Consider the following 23752-nt stretch of genomic DNA (forward strand, 5'->3'; position numbering starts at 1 on the left):
GATTTAAATTCTAATGGGTTTTTCAACTTTGTCTTCTGTTATCTGGTATGTGTTTTTGCATACAAGTTAGCAGATATAGGGGTCCTTTTACTAAGGCTCGCTAGCTGTTCTAGAACGAGCTAAATGCTAACGTGTCCATTATAGACTATGGACGCGATAGCGTTTAGCGTGCACTAAAACGGCTAGTGCGCCTTAGTAAAAAGACCCTATAGTGAGTGTTTACATATTTTCAACTGTAGTTTTACATCCAAAACATTAGATTGTAAAAGGTAAGTAACTTAACTGTATAAGAATTATGATCGTATAGGAGGTGAATGACTGGAAAGTTTGTATCATAGACTTGTGCTTTTGGTATGAAATAAGTAGATTTTCATGTTGTACACTTTTCTTTTAATTTTTAATATGTTTCCTTCATGCTTAAAAGATATTGATTTAAACACTACATTAAAATATCCTGATTTTTTAATGGGCGGGCAGAATGAAGAGTGGTATATAGCACATGTTCTGTATCTCAAACATTAGAGCTGATAAGAAAAAAATTGGTGCCATTTTTGGAATCAGTGGGTCAAATATACCCAGAACAGGTCTAATATTTGAGGCACCTAAATGAGTGTTGGTCAGTGCAATCTAAGCAACTCTCTGAAAGATGCGCTCAAGAGATATGGGTGAATCCTGCTTCCCCTGGATGTAATACTCGCCATAGATTTGTTTTGTAGACTTCCTCCTTTCTTTTTCTAGGTTCTCTATTTCTTTTTTTATGTTTTATTGAGGTGCAGTAAACTATTCCCTTTTGACTGATTAAGTTATAAAAATTTAATATTAAAAATATACCTGGTCCTCTGCAATGAGAGGGCATAGGATGAAGTTAAGAGGTGATAGGCTCCAGAGTAATCTAAGGAAATACTTTTTTACAGAAAGGATGGTAGATGCATTGAAAAGTCTCCCAGAAGAGGTGGTGGAGACAGAGACTGTTGTCTGAATTCAAAAGGGCCTGGGATAGGCACGTGGGATCTCTTGGAGAGAGAAAGAGATAATGGTTACTGCGGATGGGCAGACTAGATGGGCCATTTCACCTTTATCTGTCATCATTTTTCTGTGTTTCATATTTCTATGTTTCTTAATGGCATTGTGAAACAACATGTATACAGTACTTCTGGCTATGAGAAAAAGGGGTGGGGGCAACTACATTTGGGTATTTCATTTTGAAACTCCTTTACATATTTTGCACCTGTTCTAAAGCAGGTGAAATTCTTTATTGACCCTGAATTTTAAAAGAAAAAATCCCAAGGGAATATTTCAGTCAAGGCTGGAATACAATTATTTTCTAAACTTATTTCAGTTGTGTCAGAGGTGTATAAAGGAAGCTGTTGTACCTGGTTCTCATCCTGCACCTCCATGATGTACTGGGGCCCTGTCTGTACTTCACTGATTTTCTCTCCAAGGAGGAAGCCCAGTCGAGTCATGAGTGTGTTTGCTGCCTCATCTACGGATGGAGGGGGCCCCAGTTCTTGATCAGTTTCACCTGTAAACATAGGGGAAAAAATCTTTTATTGATTATCTCATAGAATGGCAGTATGTAATTCAACTAGTCATGTCAAAAAATAGTGAAACAGATTAGTAAAGTGGGAGAATATAAATAAAGAAAAATATTACACATTCTAGTCCAGTTATAGTTTAGGTCAATGAAAATCATAGCCAGTTTAAAAAAAAAAAAAGCTAGCTTAAAGAACAAAGAAAAAGCTGAGAAAAAGAAACATGGATTGTGGCAATCAAGAGAAAACTTCATGCCACCCATCTGTTCTCTTTACAGTGAGAAACTGTGACTTATTCCAACTGAGTAACAATTGTTAGAGGCAAACAAAAAACAAGACCACAAAGTGTGTGGGCTGAGAAGTGTGCGGAGAGCTGGGCGAGCGCTGCCAGCTTGAGGAGAGTGCTTATAAGCAAGCTATGCAGCTGTTGTCACTGCACTCACCCCCCCCCCCCCAATTTTACTAAGCCACGGTAGACGTTTCTACAATCCACTTGTCGCCTGACCGTCCCCGCTAAGACCAAAGTGGTGATCCACCACCAGGCGGCACTCAATACTAGGCCTGCCTCTCAATAGGGAGAAGGCCCTACAGGCAGTGCTGGCTAATAAGGTTTGCCAAAGCACCTTTACAGACCCACCCCCAGAAAAGCTCACAAAAGTCACTAAGGCAAGGTTTAATTGTTGAAACAAAAGTAGACTTTTATTATGCAGTCTTTGCAAAACAAAACAAGTTTTCCAGCAAGACAAAATCAATCTCCAAAATAGAAAAAAGGTATAACAGAAAATATGCGGTGCACAAGAATTAAATAATGCAGCACTTGAAACAAACACTAAAACAATAGGCAGGTATGGATAATGGCTGCCTGCTTGCATTCAGTGGATCTTTGGCTTTTTTCATCCTGGTTGGATGTCACACCCAGGCTCTGCTTAGGCCTTGTTTCCAGGATATCAGGAGGCTCACAAGAGAGGAGAAAAATAACCTTGAGTAAGTTCCAAATACAAACACCACGTCACTGGTTCATTTATCAACACTGCTACATAAGTATTGCTTAGTTAAGTCCACACAGTGTGTAGGGTGCAGCATAGGTTTCACCGTTTAGTAAAGTCTTTAAATTAGTCCCAGCCAAAAAAAGAAGAAAGAAAAAAAAACATCCATGAAACAAAACACAGTTCAGGATGATTGTTCTCAGGTGAGAGCAATAAAGGTTTCCTGCACTATTCCTTATCATGTGCTCTGACACTGCTCTGATGCTCATGCTCAAAGAATTCCTATGAGCACTGGAGAATGTTGGAGCATTTAGCATTCTAGGCCATGGTAGAAACCTCTACTGCAGCTTAGTAAAAGAGGATCTCAATTATTTATTCTCATGTCTCACTGTTACTTCCCTCTTTTAGGCTGCTAGTATGTTTGACGTTGGGCCACAATACAGTCTATAAAAACGTTCCCACACATAAATAAACTGTTGGTACAATCTTCAAGGGACCCCTGATGAAGGCTTTTTCAAACCGAAACACGGATCGTGTTGAATCCTGTAGTTTCCTTATTGGTTTGCATCTATTGGCACCATTATTTATGTTATCTTATTTTGATTATAGTCTCAAATAAAGGACATTTTATCTAGATCATCCATTCTACCCTCTTTTTTGTTTTTGCTTAACAGTTCTTAGTGACCTTCTAGTGGCTAAAGTCACTTCCCCAAACCAAGAATTTTCTTATATATGTATGTGTAAGAGCTTTTTAGCCATTCAATTAATATACATAAACATGTGCATACTGTCTTCTTTCTGTAGCATTAAGATTGTGACACTACCTTTTGTTTCAGTTTACATGTTACAGTTTACAAGTTAAGAGTCCAAAGGAGAGCAACGAGAATGGTAAGAGGGCTGGAACACTGCCCATACGCCGAGAGGCTGGATAGGCTGGGGCTCTTCTCTCTGGAGAAAAGGAGGCTCAGGGGAGATATGATAGAAACCTTCAAGATCATGAGGGGCATAGAGAGGGTGGATAGGGACAGATTCTTCAGACTGAAGGGGACAGCTAATACGAGGGGGCATTCTGAGAAACTGAAGGGAGATAGGTTCAAAACAAACGCAAGGAAGTTTTTTTTCACCCAGAGGGTCGTGGACACTTGGAATGCATTACCGGAGGAAGTGATCAGGCAGAGTACGGTCCAGGGATTCAAACAGGGATTGGACAGATTCCTGAGGGATAAAGGGATCATGGGATACTGAAGGAGGAGCTGGGATGTAACACAAGTATAGAAAGTTAACCAGGTAATGAGTAAAAACCAACCAGGTCGTGCATGTGAAAGACCGGAGGGCTAGGGCTTCGATAGGAAGGCAGGACTTAAATGGGAAGCCAAGGTGGCAAGGGAGCCCCTTCTGATGATTCTGACAGGTCGTGACCTGTTTGGGCCGCCGCGGGAGCGGACTGCTGGGCAGGATGGACCTGTGGTCTGACCCGGCGGAGGCACTGCTTATGTTCTTATGTTCTTATGTGAATATTTGTTTAGGGGGTTATCATATTGCGTGATGATGTTATCCATATATTTTTTTTTTACTTTTTATTTATATTTTGTGATTCACTTAGAACTGGAAATGGAACATAATAAAATGAAAACTATAATTTCTGTATGGGAAGTATCAAAAGGGAATAGTCAAACCGTTATGATCATTCCTTTTCTGTTGTCAAAAAAGTATACGATTCATTTTATCTGGTGCTGAGCTAAAACACAGTGATATAAAGGTGCACACACTGAAGCCTTTCAGAGTCACCTGAGGAGGAGGACCCTTAGGTAAATTCACCACCACATGTTGTGGTAGGTTACTAAAGAACACAGATGAAGCTTAAATTATGAACCCTAAACCACATTAGAACAGAAAAAATATCCAGAACCTCCAGTCTCAAATAGAAGAACAAACATTCCCTCCGACAGTTTGCTTCTTATGCACAAAATAGAACTGTTTTTAGATTAATAAACTTCTCATATGGTGATAGATGACATAACATAACTCTAGCCTGCTTTAAAGTAAAGCTTCACTGTGTATGACTTATAAAGCAAAGAAAAATGCATGATACAAAGATCAGTGATAAAAATGGATACATGCTGTTTATGCCACGTTATGACAGGCATACTATAATGTACTAATATGATCATATAGTGTGTCTCCTGCCTTGTGCCATATAGATTTAAAATCTTTCTCAATCTAACCAAACACTTGATGGAATGATATCCCTCACTAGCAAACATGAGTTCACTTTAAGAAGATTTCAGAATGAGTCAAGGTGCCCATTCAGGCAGAATGAGCTCAGCAAGAGTTTTCTTCCTCCACCTCCTGCCTGCCACCACCACCCCTTCTCTCTTCCCTCCTTGCATATTTCACCTCCTACTCTTTGCTTGCTGTTATCATAACACATCACTTGGTGAAGAAGAGAGGTTTCTCATTCTCTTGCGCTAATGACAATATCCTTTCAAGGCATTTCTCCATACAGAATTTGTGGGGGAAAGAGATGACTGACATTACTGACAGAGAAAGTGTAATCAGAGTTTTCCTGGGAACAGTTTCACATTTATACAGATAATGGAAAGACCAAGTCTTAGCTACAACAATTTGAGACTGTTAAAGAATGGACAGGTACCATTAGAGACCTTAACTCAATCAGCACAAGGGTTTCACTTCATCCTTTTCTGTGTATCACAAAATTAGCACTTTCACCACCTCTTTGCTGACCTAGCAAATAAAATCTCATATATTACTTTCTTTCAGGTGTTTATCAATCTTATAATAATAATAATAATAACAGCTTATATACAGCAATACCGAGAAGTTCTATGCGGTTTACAAAGATTAAGCAAAGGTACAAATTGATTGACTTTAAGAGGGGAGGAAGAAAGAGGGTTAATAGGACAGGAAATCCATTTTTGAGGAGAGAGTGATCAATAGAAAAAGTTAATCGCTATAGAGGGGAGAGAGAAGAGAGGATCAGTTGTCTAGATACTTTAGGAACAGGTGTGTTTTCAGACGTTTCCTAAATTCCTCATAAGTAGTGGGTGAAAGCAATTGTTCTAGGTCTTTACCCCATGATGCTGCTTGGTGCGAGAGAAGATGTTTGGGGTTTGGGGGTCATATGGCTTTGACTAAGATGGTCCTCCTCCCCAAGATTTTGTATCCGTTGCAGGTGTGGTATGGGCGGGGCTTAACCCGGAAGTGACCGCTAATTGGTCGATCCTTATCTCTGACAGCTGTCAATCATTTTGACATGAGATGAACCCATTATACTACTTTCAGCTTTCAAAAGATGGTGCCAAACTCCTGTGCAACACTAATAAAAGATTCAATCACCTGACTCATGATGTCAGGATCAGATCCTGGCAAATCCAAATCGCTAGAACAATGGAGACATTTAAAGAGACTTCCACTCAGTTTCTAAGTTTAGTCCTTGTGGATGGATTGAATTTAAAGTAAACATCCATCTTTGTTCTTTATAATTCAGCCAATATTTTATATTCCTACCCTCCCACCCTAGTTGAATGGTATTAATAACTCTCCATTTTAATTCTTCTACAGTATGTGAACAATCAGTCAAGATTTTATTGATAATCCTTGATTTGTGTTTAATTAAATTCTCTTGAGGTATGTCCAACGTATATCAAGCCACAAGGACACATAATGATATACTGTATATGACATTACTAGAATTACATGTAGAATAGGAGTGGGACCAATAGCATTTTTGAGATCTCCACTCAGTCCAACTCTCTCCTATGACAGCAGATGTGCACCATTGATAATTGTTACAACTAAAATGCCCCAGCATAGGAATCTGTTGATCCTCATAATCAATTTGTTTATGTCAGCAGCTCTCCTATTGAAACGCACAAATCGGATGTCCTTCAAAACAAGAGTGAATCTGTAAACACCCTCCAATGATCAACTCAGTGGCGTAGTAATGTTGTCTCTGGATTGATTTGGCTGGGTAGAGAATCTTCACCCAAGCTAAGTAATGCTTTAATTCAAGATTGATTGAGAATGAAAACTGAACTAACATAGAGCAACAATTATTTTGAGTATTCTGCAACTAAAATTTGAAAGAAACTCTTTAATAGAAAACTTCTTATATATATAATAATAATAATAACTTTATTTTATATACCGCAGTACCACAAACAGTTCAGAGCGGTTTACAGTGTAAGAGACTGTACATTTACAGCGAAGATACAATGAGGACTGTACATATTTAGTAAAGGTGTTTATACAGTGAAGAACAATGTAGATTTACCATGCAGGAGACTGTACATATACAGCAGAGATATTTATATAATGGAGAGGCAGTGCGAGAGGATTATAAAGAACAAAGCAGTGTACAAAACCAATGCAGGGTGGTGAATGTCAAGAAGACAACCAGTATCAATTACAGGATGGAAGTATTTGATTATTTGGTGATGGGGGGGGGGGGGGGGTTTCAAGAAATTTGTCATAGAGGAAGGATTTGAGAGATTTCCTGAAGGATGAGTAAGAGGTGGCAGATGAGATGAGGGTGGTCAGGCAGTTTGTCCATCTGCCAACTTGGTATGAGAGAGTTCTATTGAGGAATCTTTTGTAGGTGCATCCCTTTGGGGAAGGGTAGGTAAACAGGTTGGCATTACGCGTGCGAGTGGTTCCAGGGAACACGAAGTGGTGAGACAGATATATCGGGGACAAGCCAGTTAAGGTTTTGAAGCACAGGCAGTCGAATTTGAAGATGACTCTCGCTTCTATTGGCAACCAGTGCAGTTTTCTATAGTAAGGGCTGATATGGTCTGACTTTTTGAGGCCATAGATTAGGCGGACCGTGGTGTTTTGGATAAGTCTCAGTCGTTTGATGTTTTTCTTGTAGGAGCCCATATAAATTATATTACAGTAATCCAGTGTGCTTAGGATTAGGGATTGGACCAGCAGTCTGAAGGAGGGGAAGTTGAAGTAATGTTTGATGGTACGGAGTTTCCAGAGGGTATAAAAGCATATATATATATATATATATATATATATATATATATATATATATATATAAATCTTTAAAATAGTATTCCCATTGAGACGAATAGGACCAATGATAGTCTGCATGTAGGTTACTCCTTATGATCAGCTCTAAGGTTTTAACCGCAGACACTTTAGATCCTCTGTCTCATTGAAGGGAATTTTCACTGTTATCACTCTTAAAACAAAAGCGTGTTAGTACTAGGTGTTTTAGTGTGTTTCACATAAGTTTTGAAGGGATTTGGTAGTAATAATAATAACTTTATTCTTTTATACCGCCATAACCAAAAGTTCTAGGCGGTTTACACTAAAAAGAGCTGGACAATCAGCAAAATACAATAATACAGTAAAAAATACAAATATTTGTAAAATAGAATTTCAATAATAAAACTCACTAAGTAATAAACTTATCGAACAAAGTGGTCTTAATTAATTTCCAAAAACTGCAAAAGGATAACATAGCTTGCTGTACATTTATCTAACCAAGATTGTTGCCTACCAGCTTGAAATGCTCAGGTCCTATCTAAGAAGGTCTTATATCTACATCCATTAATTTTTGGATAAGCAAATAAGTAGAAGTTTCTAGTTTCTCTTGATGGTCTATGCAACACAAAATGAGGAATAAGGTAAGCTGGAGACAATCCCGATATCAGCTTAAAGCAGATACAGGAAAATTTGAATAATACTCTTGCCTCCAAAGACAGTCAATGAAGTAAACGATAATATGAACTAATATGGTTGTTCTTTTTTAAACCAAAAATCAATCGAACAGCTGTAAGGGGAAGGCGGCGCCAGCACCCCTCCTCCTTTCTGCCCTCTCCACTTCTTCCCACTCCTCCCCAGGCCCATGCACACACCCCTTCCCTTTCCCCATACTTCCAGTTATTCACTATTTGTGAGCAACAACTTCAACGTATTTCTCGTGACCAAGTCGGCTCTCCCACTGACGTCACTTCCAGGTGCCACACCTAGGAAGTAATGTCAGAGGGAGAGCCACCGGGGTCATGAGGACCATGTTGAAGTTGTTACTTATGGCGGTGAACAACTAGAGGTATGGGGGAAGGCACGCGAGGCAGGGGAGATAGGGGAAAGGAGATAGGGGTGGTGGAGATGAGGGTGGGGGAAGGGCTCCTCTCACCCTCGCTACACCACTAGCAACACTAACACTTTTATAAAATAGGTGCATACAGTTCATTGCAACTCTGCCTCCATTATTATCCAAGCTATGGCCCCCTGGGAATGCCACACACAAATTACATTAAAGTAAATATACATTTTTTCTTTATATATGCTTTTGGCAGTTCAATTTTATCAATTCTGTTTTCTGCATGTAAAACAGGTGTTGCATACAGATAAAAAGCTTTATTAAAATTACCCCTTCCTCCATATGAATAAATTGGTATGCTATTATATAGAAGAAATGAACAAGAGAACTGCATTAAAATAAGCTATTTTTCACTAAAGGAATTACTTTATTTATTTGGATTTGGCTCCCACCATTTCAATGATAGTTTAAAATAAGCTACATTCAGGTACAGTAGATATTTCTCTGCCCCTAGAGGATTTATAATCTACATCAGGGGTGCCCAAAAGGTAGATCGCGATCAACCAGTAGATCGCGAAGGCAATGTGAGTCGATCGCGGAGCCCATCCCAGGCTCCGTGATAGCCTCGCGTTGCCTTCCGTTCTACCTGCTTCCCAACCCTGTAAAGAGGATGCTGAAGCGCAGGGCCAACCAATGTTCCTCACTTGACGTCAATTCTGACGGAGAAAAGTTCCGGGCCAACCAATCGCTGCCTGGGTGGCCCGGAACTTCCTCTCTGATGTTAGAATTGATGTCGGGTGGGGAAGGTTGGTTGGCCCGGCGCTTCAGTGTCCTCTTTACGGCAGCGGCCTGTTCCCTGATCGCGGCGGCGGTGGCTTGGGGGAGGGCAGGGAGACAGAAAGACAGACAGGGAGACAGACAGAAAGGGGGCATGGAGAGAGAAAGACAGGGAGACAGAAAGAAAGAAAGGGGGCAAGGAGACAGAAAGAAAGACGGAGAGAAAGAAAGAAAGGGGAGGAGGGAAGGGAGAGAGGAAGAAAAAGTTTGGGGAGGGAATGAGGTCTGAAGGAGAGGAAACATGCAGGAAACAGAAAGAAGGGAAGAAATATTGGATGCACAGTCAGAAGGAAGTGCAACCAGAGACTCATGAAATCACCAGACAACAAAGGTAAGAAAAATGATTTTATTTTCAATTTAGTGATCAAAATGTGTTTGTTTTGATAATTTTTATCTGCTGTCTATATTTTGCACTATGGCCCCCTTTTACTAAACCGCAATAGCGTTTTTTAGCGCAGGGAGCGTATGAGCATTGAGAGCAGCGCAGGACATTCAGCGCAGCCCCCTGCGCTAAAAAACGCTATCACGGTTTAGTAAAAAGGGAGGGGGTATATTTGTCTAATTTTTGTATAGTTGTTACTGAGGTGACATTGCATAAAGTCAGCTGCCTTGACCTCTTTGAAAACCCGTGTGTACAGTGTGCTTTGTGTTTTTAAAAATTTTATTGTTGGTAGATCATTTTGACTTGGTCATTTTAAAAGTAACTCACAAGCCCAAAAAGTGTGGGCACCCCTGATCTACATCTTTATAACATCTTGGGTGAATTTTTTAAAAAGTCAGTAAATAAATCCTAATATATTGATATCAATATAGTGACGTAGCCATGTATGGGACTGGGTCCACTCAATCTTTGTGCTTCCTTAGTGTGGCTGGCAGGGATCCATAAGCCCTGCCAGCCGAAGACCTCCTCCTCACTGAATCGACTCTTAAAACTTGGGCTACCAGGAGTGAACTCGGGCTGCTGTTGCTGAACACCCCTCCCCTTTCCGTGCACATGTGCTCTGTTTCTGCACATGCAGAAAACTGAAGCTGGTTTGGCTTGTGAATCCCTGCCAACTGAGATATTTCTTTGAGTGGAGGTAGGGGGGTCACCAAGGAGGAGAAAGTGGCAGTGAAGAAATTTCAGACCCACCTTAAACTGGCCATCTGGCTATGCCACTGCTTCAGTGCTAAGCAACTTGCTCTTGGTCAAAAGGACCATCAGTGTGATCTGAACCCTATCTTCCCTAGTTCTCAGTGCACTGCTTTAACCATTAGGATAGTGGTCTTCCTTAATTTTTTAAACCAGGGCCACTTGGGATTCAAATGAGCTGAAAGAGAGCTGCAACATTCCAGCCTATCTTCAGACATTTCATTGGTGGTATCCTCAAGTAGGTTTGTATTTTCAAATGCATTGTTTTCATCTATTGAGAAAACATTTTCCTTCAAGCATGGAGCTTTTCTTACCACCCATGTCCCCATTTCTGTCCTGTTCTGGTGGTAGAAAAAAAAACCCAGAATGAAGACAGGGGCCACCATAGGCCCTAGGATACTGCATTGAAGAACACTACATTAGGATATTCCTCTATTTTATTTCAAAACAAAATTGAGTGGAGTAATAGCCTAATGGTTAGTGCAGTGAGCTGGGGAACTGGGTTCAATTTCCACTGCAGCAAATTGCGGTTCTGGGAAAGTCACTTAACTTTCCATTTGTCCCATGTACAAAAAACATCTTAGACTGTGAGCCCACTAGAGCAGTGTTTTTCAACCTTTCTACACCTATGGACCGGCAGAAATAAAAGAATTATTCTGTGGACCGGCATCGGTCCATGGACCAGCGGTTGAAGAACACTGTACTAAGTCGTGGGCCAGACCCTGCCCATCCCTACCCAATCTCCACCCCAGACCCCGCCCCCATAATAGTACTAATTGTAACTATTTTTTCCATTCATTTTTCACAGATACACAATATAATCTTATTAACAACACATAATGGTTAACCACAAAATTAAACTACACAAAGCACATTGACAGCAGATGTAAATTCTCAAAATTGACATAATTCAATTACTAAACTCAAAAATAAAATCATTCCCCCTACTTTTGTGTCACCCTTCCTCCATGCTATGCCTTACCTTCTGGCCTGCTCCCACTTGGCCATTTTATGCCGCCCCCGGTGTTATCTTCAGGCCGGCTCCCTCTTCCTCACTGATGCAGTGCACAAAGCTGCGGACAGTAGCTCCATGTGCGTCCCGTGCCTCATCTGGAAGCCTTCCCTCTGACGTTGCAACGTCAGAGAGAAGGCTTCCGGTTCAGGCGCAGGACGCGCTTAGGAGCCACTGCCCATGGCTTTGTGCACTGAATCAGTGAGGAAGAGGGAGCTGGCTCAAAGATAACGCCGCATCGATCGCACCATGGACCGGTGGTTGAAGAACACTGTTTTGGGCCTGATGCATGTGCTGGCCTTGTGGACCGGCAGGAAATTTCTGTGGACTGGCACCGGTCCACAGACCGGTGGTTGAAGAACACTGCACTAGAGACAGAGAAAGCACTTGCATGTAATGTGTACAGTGCTCCTTATGTCTAGTAGCACTACAGAAATTAGTAATAGATGTGTTAAGTTATTATACCTTCCAACACTGCAATGTATTTCAATTCCAATACTTTCTATAATAAACTAATACTTATTTTTACAGCACTACTGAATCATGTAGCGCTGAACAGTTGTGATAAATATTCAGGTACATCATAGAAACATAGAAAAAATGACGGCAGAAAAGGGCCATAGCCCATCTAGTCTGCCCACACTAAAAATCCCCTTCCCTAAATTTATTCTCCCAGATATCCTATATCTCATCGAGTCTGCCTATTCCAATGACTCTCCTCCCACTATTACCCTCTTAGAGATCCCACATGCGCATCCCATTTATTCTTAAAATCTGGCACGCTGCTGGCCTTGACCACCTGCACAGGAAGTCTATTCCAATGATCAACCACTCTTTCGGTGAAGAAATACTTCCTGAAGTCGCCATGAAATTTCCCACCCCTGATTTTTAGCGGATGCCCCCTTGTGGCCGAGGGTCCTTTAAGAAAGAAAATATCATCTTCCTCCTCGATACGACCGGTGATATACTTAAATGTCTCAATCATGTCTCCCCTCTCCCCTTATCCCAGCAAGCTTACAACCTAAATAGGAACCTGAGGAAAAGGGAAGAAAAAATGACTTGTCCATAGTTAAGAGTGGTGTCAGCAGCAGAAGGAGGATTTGAACCCTGGCTTTCCTGCTTCTCAGCCCCCTTCTATAATCTCTAGATTGCCTCCTTCTCAACAGCATATGCTTCTCTCTGGCAGTGTTCAAATCACTTTTTCTAGGTTGCTTTTAACGTCTAACTCTTACCAATGTCTGTTTTATTATTCTCTCTGAAAAATTCCCTAACCCCTATCTGATCCATTTGTTTGTTGGTTTGATTAGATTGTAAGCTATATTGAGCAGGTTTTGTCTATTACATGTTTAATGTACAGTGCTGTACACATCATAACCTCTAATTATATCTAAGAATCATCAAACTGAAATGTGCATGAACCAGTTGCTCTTGTGTCATACGCCAGTCTTTAGGGCAATGGTTTCTGTAAACTGTGCACTGACTGATAAGAGGCTGCACAGCTGAATTTGCTAGCCACACAGCTAGCGTTCCAACCTGCAGCTTCCATCCCACTGCCACTATCGCTGCTGCTGACTTTCCCAAATCAGCAGCAAAATAAAATGCAAACCGATGTATCGCATTGCACTTAACAGTGGCTGTTGACTCTGCCCCCCTCAATGTCATTTCTTGTTCTGGGATGGAGCTGCCAGTCACGGGTAAGTGCAATGCAGCCCTGCGCTGTTTGTGTTTTGTTTTGTTTTGCTGCTGCTGCTTTTTTGAGGAAACAGAAGTGACGGCAGTGGGGAAGGAGCCATATGCTTTAAGGAAGGCAGGAGGACAGAGGGGCACATCCTGGAAGAAAGTGGGGAGGACGGGAATGGGGGCACATACTGGATGAAAGTGGGGAGAATGAGGGCAGATACTGGATGGAAGTAGGGAGGACAGAGAAACACATGTTGAAAGTGGGAAAGACAGAGAAGCACATGTTGGAAGTGGGGAGGTAGAGAACAAACTAGAAGGAAGTGGGGGAGGTTAGAGGGGCTCATTGGATGCAAGTGTTTATATGTGTATGTCTTTGATGTATCTGAAGAAATGCTCACAAGGTAAGGTATTAGAAAATTTTTGCTCACGTTGACTCAGTTCTTTGCTCATGAAGAAAATTTTTTGCTCACATCAACTTGGTCCTTAGAGGGAACAAAGCTTTAGGGGCGCAATTAGTTAATCTTGCTCCTTTATGTTTCTTTTCAGTTATCGTACTTTAGCATTTATCATTAGGTATAAATATAACCTGCTCTAGACATTGTAGTGCAGTAAAGAATGCAACTGTTCCTTTTAGCAATAAATACTAGAGGTCATATTTATTTAGTAGCATTTTGTTCACAGCTCACATGATACTCTCATGTGTACCACAAAAACAATTTAAAAAAAACTGAGGTGGATTTCTTGCTCCAGTTTTATCAGTGAAGTTGTTTAAAGGCAGCTTTCCACATAAAACTGGCCTTTACAACTACAGTAATCTAATTACACAGTAAGAGGGCCATTCCATTAACCCTATGCCTATTTTCAGAGGCCAAGAACACACCTATTAGGAGCCTACTTACTGAATAGTACAGAGCCAGATTATTGTCATTTACACATGTATGTGTTCACTAGAATGCAGCATTTATGTGCCTTCTTTCTACCTAAATCTAGGTGATTCATTACAGAATTACCCCTAAAGAGTAATTTTATAAATACACAAATGCATACTGAAGAACAAAGCACAGATAATATCATCCAAAATAAAACTACTCCTAAAAACAGGACAAGGGATATAATATTTATAAGTGAAAAGAAGGGCTGTCAGTTAAATGGACCTTAGCCAATTTAAACAGCAGATCTTTAAGCTGCAAAGATATCATAAATCCGCCCTCTAAGTGAATTTGCAAAATATAATAACCTGAACGTCAGGCAAACCAAAATAGTGAATCATGAACTCAAGGTCCACAAAGACCAAATGATAGGAATTAATCACATATCCCTTCTTGCGTATAGTCCGCTATCCTCCAGCAGACACAGGGACTTTCTTACTCTTTGTGCAAGATCATGTGCAGCACCTGGACTCAAATAGTTTGCACAAATTAGTAGACTTTGGGCAACAGGGGATATTTGATTAATTCCTACTGTTTGCCCATTGTGGACTTTGAGTTCAATATTTGGGGGGTCACTTGATATTCACATTATTATTATTTTTTTTTATAAAATCACCTTGCGAGAAGGATTTATGATGTCTTTGGAGCTTAATCTGCCATTTAAATTGGCATATTGCAAGCAAACTCACAGGTGAGGTCCATTTTACTGACAGTCTTTCCTTTCACTTATAAATATTATATTCAATTTTCAAATTCAAAGTATGTACGTATGTATTAGTGCTTTGGAAACTGCCCCAATGATTTTATGCAGATACTAGTATTTTAGCCCATTACATTAACGGGTGCTAGAATATATGTCTGTCTGTCTTTATTTCTGTCTCTCTCTCTGTCCCGCTGTCTTTCTTTCTGTCTGTCTCTCTCCCTGGCCCCCTTTGTCTGTCTGTCTTTCTGTGTCTCTCCCTGTCCCTGTGTCTTTCTTCTTTTCTTTCTATCTCCCTTCCTCCCTCTGGTGCTAGAATATATGTCTGTCTTTCTTTCTGTTTTTCTCCCTACCCCTGTCTTTTTCTTTCTGTCTCTCTTCCTCTCGCTGTCTTTTTTTCTGTCTCTCTCCCTCCCTGGCCCCCTTTGTCTGTTTGTCTTTCTGTCTCTCTCCCTGCCCCTGTGCTTTCTTCCTATCTCCTTCCCTATTTCCTTGTGCAGCTGCCGCAGCATTCCCTCTCCCTCCATTTCCCTGTGCATCAGCATTTTTTCCCTCAGTCTAGCTTCTCCTGCCCCTCCTACACTCACTACTTTTACTGACTGGCTATCCACTAAAACTCCCCATAGGCAGACTCTTAAGTAAAGTCCCAGAAGAACATTTCTGAGACAGGCATCAAAGGGGAGAATACTCACAGAGGCAGGCTCCTGAGTGAGGGAGCATGGACTCACTGAGGCAGGCTTTCAGGATTGCCTCTGCTCCCTCAGTCTGCAGTTTCCTTCCTGCCTAGGCTTGCCAGCTCCTCAATGAGGCTACGGCATGGGTGCTCTTTTCCTTACAGCTGCATCTCCCGGCTTGTCTCCTTCTCTCTTCCAGCCAGCTGCTCCCTTCCTGTCCACCGGCAAGACCACGAGAGAGGAGCCTGCACGGACCGAACAGCCTGAGCCCCGACCAGTTTAACTTTCCGGCGGCTCCTCTCACGATCGCTGCCTTCTCCGACGCAGGAGCCCGAGCCCTGACCAGAGCAGGGAGGCTGTTGTGATGTAATAACCGCACATGCGCACTCTTGCCGGCACATCCCGACAGATCAGGGATCAGGGAACACACGGCGAGAGTGCGCATGAAGGCGTAGCATTTTATTATTATAGATACTTACACCTGCTCTTTGGCTTGGATGCCTTGGGATTACATGGCAATGTTCATTCATGGTTTAAGGGATTCTTAGAATCCAGATCTTATCAAGTTAGATTTCAGACTCTATTCTCCTTTTGCTGGAAAAACCCATGCGGTGTGCCCTAAAGATCTCCACTATCACTTCGTTATTTAATGTCGATCTCTCTTTGCTGGGTTCATGTCTAAGTAATCTAGATATAAGGCTGTTTAGTTACACCGACGACATCACAATTGTTATACCTTGTAATTCGGTCTTATCCCAGATCACTACAAAAATAGAGACTGCAATGGAAAGGATGAATCTTTGGATGCAGCCATTTAAACTAAAGCTTAATTCCGATAAAACAAAGTTTTTTGTAGCGTCACCTAGTAAAATCTTTCATGAACTGTCCATCAATATACACTCAACATCTTACGCTATTCATCCAACGATTAAAATACTAGGAATCGTCCTAGATCAACATCTTACTGTGAAAACCCAGATTGATGTAGTCGTATGTAAAAGCTATTTTACCTTATGGAGGCTACGAACAATTAGACCCTATTTTGAACTTTCCGCCTTTAAATTATTGGTTCAGTCACTATTCTTGAGCCTCCTTGATTACTGCAATATCATTTATCTGTCAACCACTAAGAAAGAACTGTCTAGATTACTATTTATACACAATACAGCAGTTAAACTAATCTATGGATTGAAGAAATATGATCACGTTACGCTATTTTATCGTGAGCTGCATTAGTTGCCTGTGGAGGCCCGAGTACTATTTAAGCTGGGTTGTTTTTGTCATAAGGTTCTATACGGCGCAGCCCCTACTTACCTGGTCAATAGTTTCTCTATAGCTATGCATAAATACAGCAGAAAAATTAATGCTTTGTTTAATTTCCCTTCCGTAAAGGGCTGTAAAAGCAAGAAATTTCTTAATCACTCTTTAGCATCTCAGGCAGCTTCTCATGAAAAAGAATTTTGATCATTGTTGCTTTCAGCTGATTCCTACAAACACTTTAGAAAACAGTTGAAAACCTATCTTTTTCATAAATACAGTGGTGCCTCACACAACGAACTTAATTCGTTCCAGGAGCAAGTTTGTTATGCGAAAAGTTCGTTATGTGAAACGCGTTTTCCCATAACAATACATGTTAAAAAAAATAATTCGTTCTGCAGCATAAAATATGCTAAGATGACATAAAAAAAGATAAATTTGTCAAAATGGTGAAAATGGTGGTCTTGCTGAGGCCAAACTCTTTGACGAGGTCACACTGTTTTACCCCACATTCACTCCTTCTAATTATTTCCCGCTTCATTTCAACAGAAATCACCTTCCTGCTTTTTTTAGAAGCCATGATATATAAAAAATATGGAGTTTATCTTAAAAGGACGACTGTATACAGTGAGAGAGGGCAGTTAAGCGCAGTGACTAACGACTGCCTGCAGTGCCTGCGCGGAAGGATGCAATACATCGGCAGCTCGGGCGACTTCGTTGTGTGAAACGAAGTTCGTTGTGTGAAACGAAGTTCGTTGTGTGAAACGAAGTTCGTTGTGTGAAACGAAGTTCGTTGTGTGAATCAAGACTTGAAGTTCGTTGTGTGCAGCGTTCGTTGTGCGAGGCGTTCGTTATGCGAGGCACCACTGTATGTGACTACTTAACTTACTTTATTCTAAGGATTATGTTTACTGTTATAACCTTTTGTAAACCACGTAGAACTTCTGGTAATGCGGTTAATAAGCACAATGTTATGTTATGTTAATTTATGTGCATGTTTTCTAAAGTGCATATGTATGTAAATGCTAAGCCTTGCCTAGCCCCATTCCCCTGCTTAGTCTGGGTATATTTAGGCATACATTTTGGTAGGACACTTTTATAAAAGTCTATTTCTTCTTTAACCCTGTAAATGACCTTTAAAACTGAACTCCCTCATATTTTTTATTTAATTTCTTAAGGTTCATTACTCAAGCTGGCTCACAGCCCAGTAACTGCAGGTGCTCCCTAAGATTCCACAGACACTGATCTCTCTTTAGATGCTCTAATGTTATTCAAGTCCTGCCTTGTGAAGCCAACATCTGCAGAAAGGGTTACAAGGAGATTTGGTAAATTATATCAAATGAATACTGAAGGATTTGGGGGTTCAACTTGAGCTTAATGCTTAAGGTATGTTAAGTTCTGAAATTTCTATACCCTGGAAATAGTGCAAGATGCAGTGTTAAAGGTGGAGGCAGCAGAAATGGATCTCAAAGTGAGAAATGAGTATAACTTAGTTCTGAAGTTTGGATACATACTGGAAGAGATGGGTTCATTCGTTTCAATGTCCTGGGCTCCCCATCCATGACTGTCCACTTCCTCATACTACCACACAATTTGTTATACTGTAATTTGCTGTTTCTATACTTGGAAGAGTCTGGAAACGAAGAAATGCAGGTACACGACTACGGTACTCTTTTCTGGGGTTTTAGTACTGGAAAGGTTTCACATGAGCATGTAGGGATTAATACTAAAGGGCAGGACGTCATGGCAGCGATACAATATTACTGGAATAGCTGTAGGCGTTGTAGACACCCAAAGACAGTACAGGTCTGAATGTGGAAGGCAGCTAGTGTTGCTCTAGTCATCATTATTGGTTCATCCCTTTAATAAAAGAAATATTTCTGAAATACTTATTTAAAAATGTATATATGTACTACCATTATTCAATCTGGGAAGATGATTTTAAGGAAAAGAGATAAGAAATAAAAATATATACGTATTAAACTTTTCAGGAAAAAAAACAGGCAAGCCGAATTGGTCACTGAATATTTTACTTAGTCTAATTAATTGCAGTGCCTAAGCTGTGGGTGAAATAAATGCTCTGCATTTTGCCTTCTGCTATGTTTCCATGGTTACTTAAAGCATTGCTATTTAATAAGAGAATTCTAGACTCTAAAAGCAGGCTCCCATTTTGTATTTGCATATAAAATCCCTAGAAAATAAGGGCTTGAATGAGTAACCAACTACACCAGCAGCTGTCTGTAGTTTAGAGAATGACACAGGGATAAAATTTGTCCCCATCCCATCCACACAAACCCTGTCCCTGCAAGCTGAGTCTGATCCAGTCCACTCAAACATAGTAATATAGTAGATGACGGCAGATAAAGACCCGAATGGTCCATCCAGTCTGCCCAATCTGATTCAATTTAAAATTATTTTTTTTTTTCTTCTTAGCTATTTCTGGGCAAGAATCCAAAGCTTTACCCGGTACTATGCTTGGGTTCCAACTGCCAAAATCTCTGTTAAGACTTACTCCAGCCCATCTACACCCTCCCAGCCATTGAAGCCCTCCCCTGCCCATCCTCCACCAAACGGCCATACACAGACACAGACCGTGCAAGTCTGCCCAGTAACTGGCCTAGTTCAATATTTAATATTATTTTCTGATTCTAAATATTCTGTGTTCATCCCACGCTTCTTTGAACTCAGTCACAGTTTTACTCTCCACCACCTCTCTCGGGAGCGCATTCTAGGCATCCACCACCCTCTCCGTAAAGTAGAATTTCCTAACATTGCCCCTGAATCTACCACCCCTCAACCTCAAATTATGTCCTCTGGTTTTACCATTTTCCTTTCTCTGGAAAAGATTTTGTTCTACGTTAATACCCTTTAAATATTTGAACGTCTGAATCATATCTCCCCTGTCTCTCCTTTCCTCTAGGGTATACATATTCAGGGCTTCCAGTCTCTCCTCATACGTCTTCTGGCACAAGCCTCCTATCATTTTCGTCGCCCTCCTCTGGACCGCCTCAAGTCTTCTTACGTCTTTCGCCAGATACGGTCTCCAAAACTGAACACAATACTCCAAGTGGGGCCTCACCAATGACCTGTACAGGGGCATCAACACCTTCTTCCTTCTACTGACTACGCCTCTCTTTATACAGCCCAGAATCCTTCTGGCAGCAGCCACTGCCTTGTCACACTGTTTTTTCGCCTTTAGATCTTCGGACACTATCACCCCAAGGTCCCTCTCCCCGTCCGTGCATATCAGCTTCTCTCCTCCCAGCATATACGGTTCCTTCCTATTATTAATCCCCAAATGCATTACTCTGCATTTCTTTGCATTGAATTTTAGTTGCCAGGCATTAGACCATTCCTCTAACTTTTGCAGATCCTTTTTCATATTCTCCACTCCCTCTTCGGTGTCTACTCTGTTACAAATCTTGGTATCATCTGCAAAAAGGCACACTTTTCCTTCTAACCCTTCAGCAATGTCACTTACATACATATTGAACAGGATTGGCCCCAGCACCGAACCCTGAGGGACTCCACTAGTCACCTTTCCTTCCTTCGAGCGACTTCCATTAACCACCACCCTCTGGCGTCTGTCCGACAGCCAGTTTCTGACCCAGTTCACCACTTTGGGTCCTAACTTCAGCCCTTCAAGTTTGTTCAACAGCCTCCTATGAGGAACTGTATCAAAGGCTTTGCTGAAATCCAAGTAAATTACATCTAGCATATGTCCTCGATCCAGCTCTCTGGTCACCCAATCAAAAAATTCAATCAGGTTCGTTTGGCACGATTTACCTTTTGTAAAGCCATGTTGCCTCGGATCCTGTAACCCATTAGATTCAAGGAAATACACTATCCTTTTTTTCAGCAACACTTCCATTATTTTTCCAACAACTGAAGTGAGGCTCACCGGCCTGTAGTTTCCTGCTTCATCCCTGTGACCACTTTTATGAATAGGGACCACATCCGCTCTCCTCCAATCCCCAGGAATCACTCCCGTCTCCAGAGATTTGTTGAACAAGTCTTTAATAGGACTCGCCAGAACCTCTCTGAGCTCCCTTAGTATCCTGGGATGGATCTCGTCTGGTCCCATCGCTTTGTCCACCTTCAGTTTTTCAAGTTGCTCATAAACACCCTCCTCCGTGAACGGCGCAGAATCTACTCCATTTTCTCGTGTAACTTTGCCAGACAATCTCGGTCCTTCTCCAGGATTTTCTTCTGTGAACACAGATCAGAAGTATTTGTTTAGAACATTTGCTTTCTCCTCATCACTCTCCACATATTTGTTCCCAGCATCTTTTAGCCTAGCAATTCCATTTTTTATCTTCCTCCTTTCACTAATATATCAGAAAAAATTTTTATCTCCCTTTTTTACATTTTTTGCCATTTGTTCTTCCGCCTGTGCCTTCGCCAAACGTATCTCTCTCTTGGCTTCTTTCAGTTTCACCCTGTAGTCCTTTCTGCTCTCCTCTTCTTGGGTTTTTTTATATTTCATGAACACAACTCTTTCGCCTTTATTTTCTCAGCCACTGGGTTGGAGAACCATATCGGCTTCCTTTTTCTCTTGTTTCTATTGATTTTCTTCACATAAAGGTCCGTAGCCATTTTTATCGCTCCTTTCAGCTTAGACCACTGTCTTTCCACTTCTCTTATGTCCTCCCATCCTAACAGCTCTTTCTTCAGGTACTTTCCCATTGCATTAAAGTCCGTAAGTTTGAAATCTAGGACTTTAAGTATCGTGCGGCCGCTCTCCACTTTAGCCGTTATATCAAACCAAACCGTTTGATGATCGCTACTACCCAGGTGAGCACCCACTCGAACATTAGAGATACTCTCTCCATTTGTGAGGACCAGATCCAATATCGCTTTTTCCCTTGTGGATTCATTTTACTAATGTATAAAAAAGGAACAATAATCTATACAACTGTCATTTTATAAATCACAAATGATAATACAGAACAAGGATCAACAAAAAAAGGGACAGATGCTACTGGACCTGGAGAGGGAGAAGGAGAGATGCTGCTGGGAGGGGAGGAGAGAAAGGAGTCTGGGAAGCTGCTGGGCAAGGGGAAAAAGGGACAGCTGCTACTGGACCTAGAGAGGGAGAAGGAGAGATGCTGCTGGGAGGGGAGGAGGGAAAGGAGTCTGGGAAGGAGAGGAAATGCCATTCTGGATCTAATCCTAAATGGGTAAAGGGGACCTGCAAAGGAAGTGGAAGTAGTGGGACCGTTGGGAAACAGCAATCATAATATGATCAAGTTCAAGGTTGAAGTAGGAATACCGAAAGGAAAGAGAACCATAGCGACAACTTTCAACTTCAGGAAAGGAAACTACAAAGCAATGAGGGAAATGGTAAGGAAGAAACTTAGGAACACTTCCAAGAAATGGCAAGCAGTAGAACATGCCTGGTCTTTTTTCAAGGACACGGTGAGCGAGGCGCAAAATCTGTATATCCCCAGATTCAGAAAGGGGTGCAAAAAGAGTCGAACAAAAGACCCGGCGTGGATAACTAAAGTAGTGAAGGAAGCGATAGGAAATAAGAAAATTTTTTTCAAGAAATGGAAAAAGGACAAAACGGAGGGGAACTGGAAAGAACACAGGAAGTATGAAAAAGAATGTCACTGTGTGGTTCAAAAAGCCAAAAGAGAGTATGAAGAGAGGCTAGCCAGGGAAGCAAGAAATTTCAAACCATTCTTTAGATATGTTAAAGGGAAACAGCTGGCTAGGGAGGAGGTGGGACTGCTGGACGACGGAGACAGGAAGGGAGTGGTGAAGGAGGAAAAAGAAATAGCACAAAGACTTAACGTGTTCTTTTTGTCTGTATTTACAAATGAAGACACATACAACATACTGGAACCCAAGCAAATCTTCAATGGAGATCAAGCAGAAAAATTAATATCCATGGAAATGAGCCTTGAAGACGTACGCAGGCAGCTAGAAAAATTAAAAACTGACAAATCCCTGGGTCCAGACGGAATCCATCCAAGGGTTCTGAAGGAACTAAAGGGGGAGATAGCGGAACTATTGCAGCAAATTTGCAATCTATCACTGAAAACAGGTGTGATCCCGGAGGATTGGAAGATAGCCAACGTTACGCCCATCTTTAAAAAGGGATCAAGAGGTGACCCGGGAAACTATAGACCAGTGAGTCTGACCTCCAGGTAAAATGGTGGAAGCACTGATAAAAGACAACATTGATGAACATTTTGAAAGAAACAAACTTCTGATAACCAGCCAACATGGTTTCTGCAAGGGGAGATTGTGCCTAACGAACTTATTGCACTTCTTTGAAGGAATTAACAAACGGATGGACAGAGGAGACCCCATAGACATCATATATCTAGATTTCCAAAAAGCCTTTGACAAGGTGCCCCATGAACGCCTACTCTGGAAACTGAAGAATCATGGGGTGGAAGGAGACGTACATAGATGGATCGGAAACTGGTTGGTGGGTAGGAAAAAGAGAGTAGGAGTGAAGGGCCACTACTCGGACTGGACTGGCTCGGTGCTTGGGCCGCTGCTATTTAATATATTTATAAATGATCTAGAAACAGGGACGATGTGTGAGAAAATAAAATTTGCGGACGACACAAAACTATTTAGTGGAGCTCGGACTAAAGAGGACTGCGAAGAATTGCAAAGGGACTTGAACAAATTAGGGGAATGGGTGACGAGATGGCAGATGAAGTTCAACGTTGAGAAATGTAAAGTACTACATGTGGGAAGCAGAAACCCGAGGTACAGCTATACGATGGGAGGGATGTTATTGAAGGAGAGTACCCAAGAAAGGGACTTGGGGGTAATAAGAACATAAGAAACGCCTTCACCAGATCAGACCCTAGGTCCATCTAGTCCGGCGACCCGCACACGCAGAGGCCAAGCTAGGAGCTCCCTGTTGGAGATCTTGATTACCCATATCCCTCAATGTGATTTGCAAGAAGGTGTG

General features: G+C 41.4%; 1 protein-coding gene across 5 annotated transcripts in view; it reads right to left on the reverse strand.

Moving 5' to 3' along the window:
• The window catches only part of TANC2 (tetratricopeptide repeat, ankyrin repeat and coiled-coil containing 2), a 460847-nt gene that overhangs the window by 187536 nt on the left and 249559 nt on the right, over positions 1-23752 (reverse strand). For all 5 annotated transcript variants that reach the window (XM_033917627.1, XM_033917630.1, XM_033917629.1 and 2 more), the window contains one exon: positions 1374-1522. In XM_033917627.1, coding sequence (XP_033773518.1) covers positions 1374-1522 — 149 coding nt within the window. The remainder of the gene's footprint in view (positions 1-1373; positions 1523-23752) is intronic.

This window comes from Geotrypetes seraphini, chromosome 13, assembly GCF_902459505.1.
Source record: "Geotrypetes seraphini chromosome 13, aGeoSer1.1, whole genome shotgun sequence".
Lineage (NCBI taxonomy): Eukaryota > Metazoa > Chordata > Amphibia > Gymnophiona > Dermophiidae > Geotrypetes > Geotrypetes seraphini.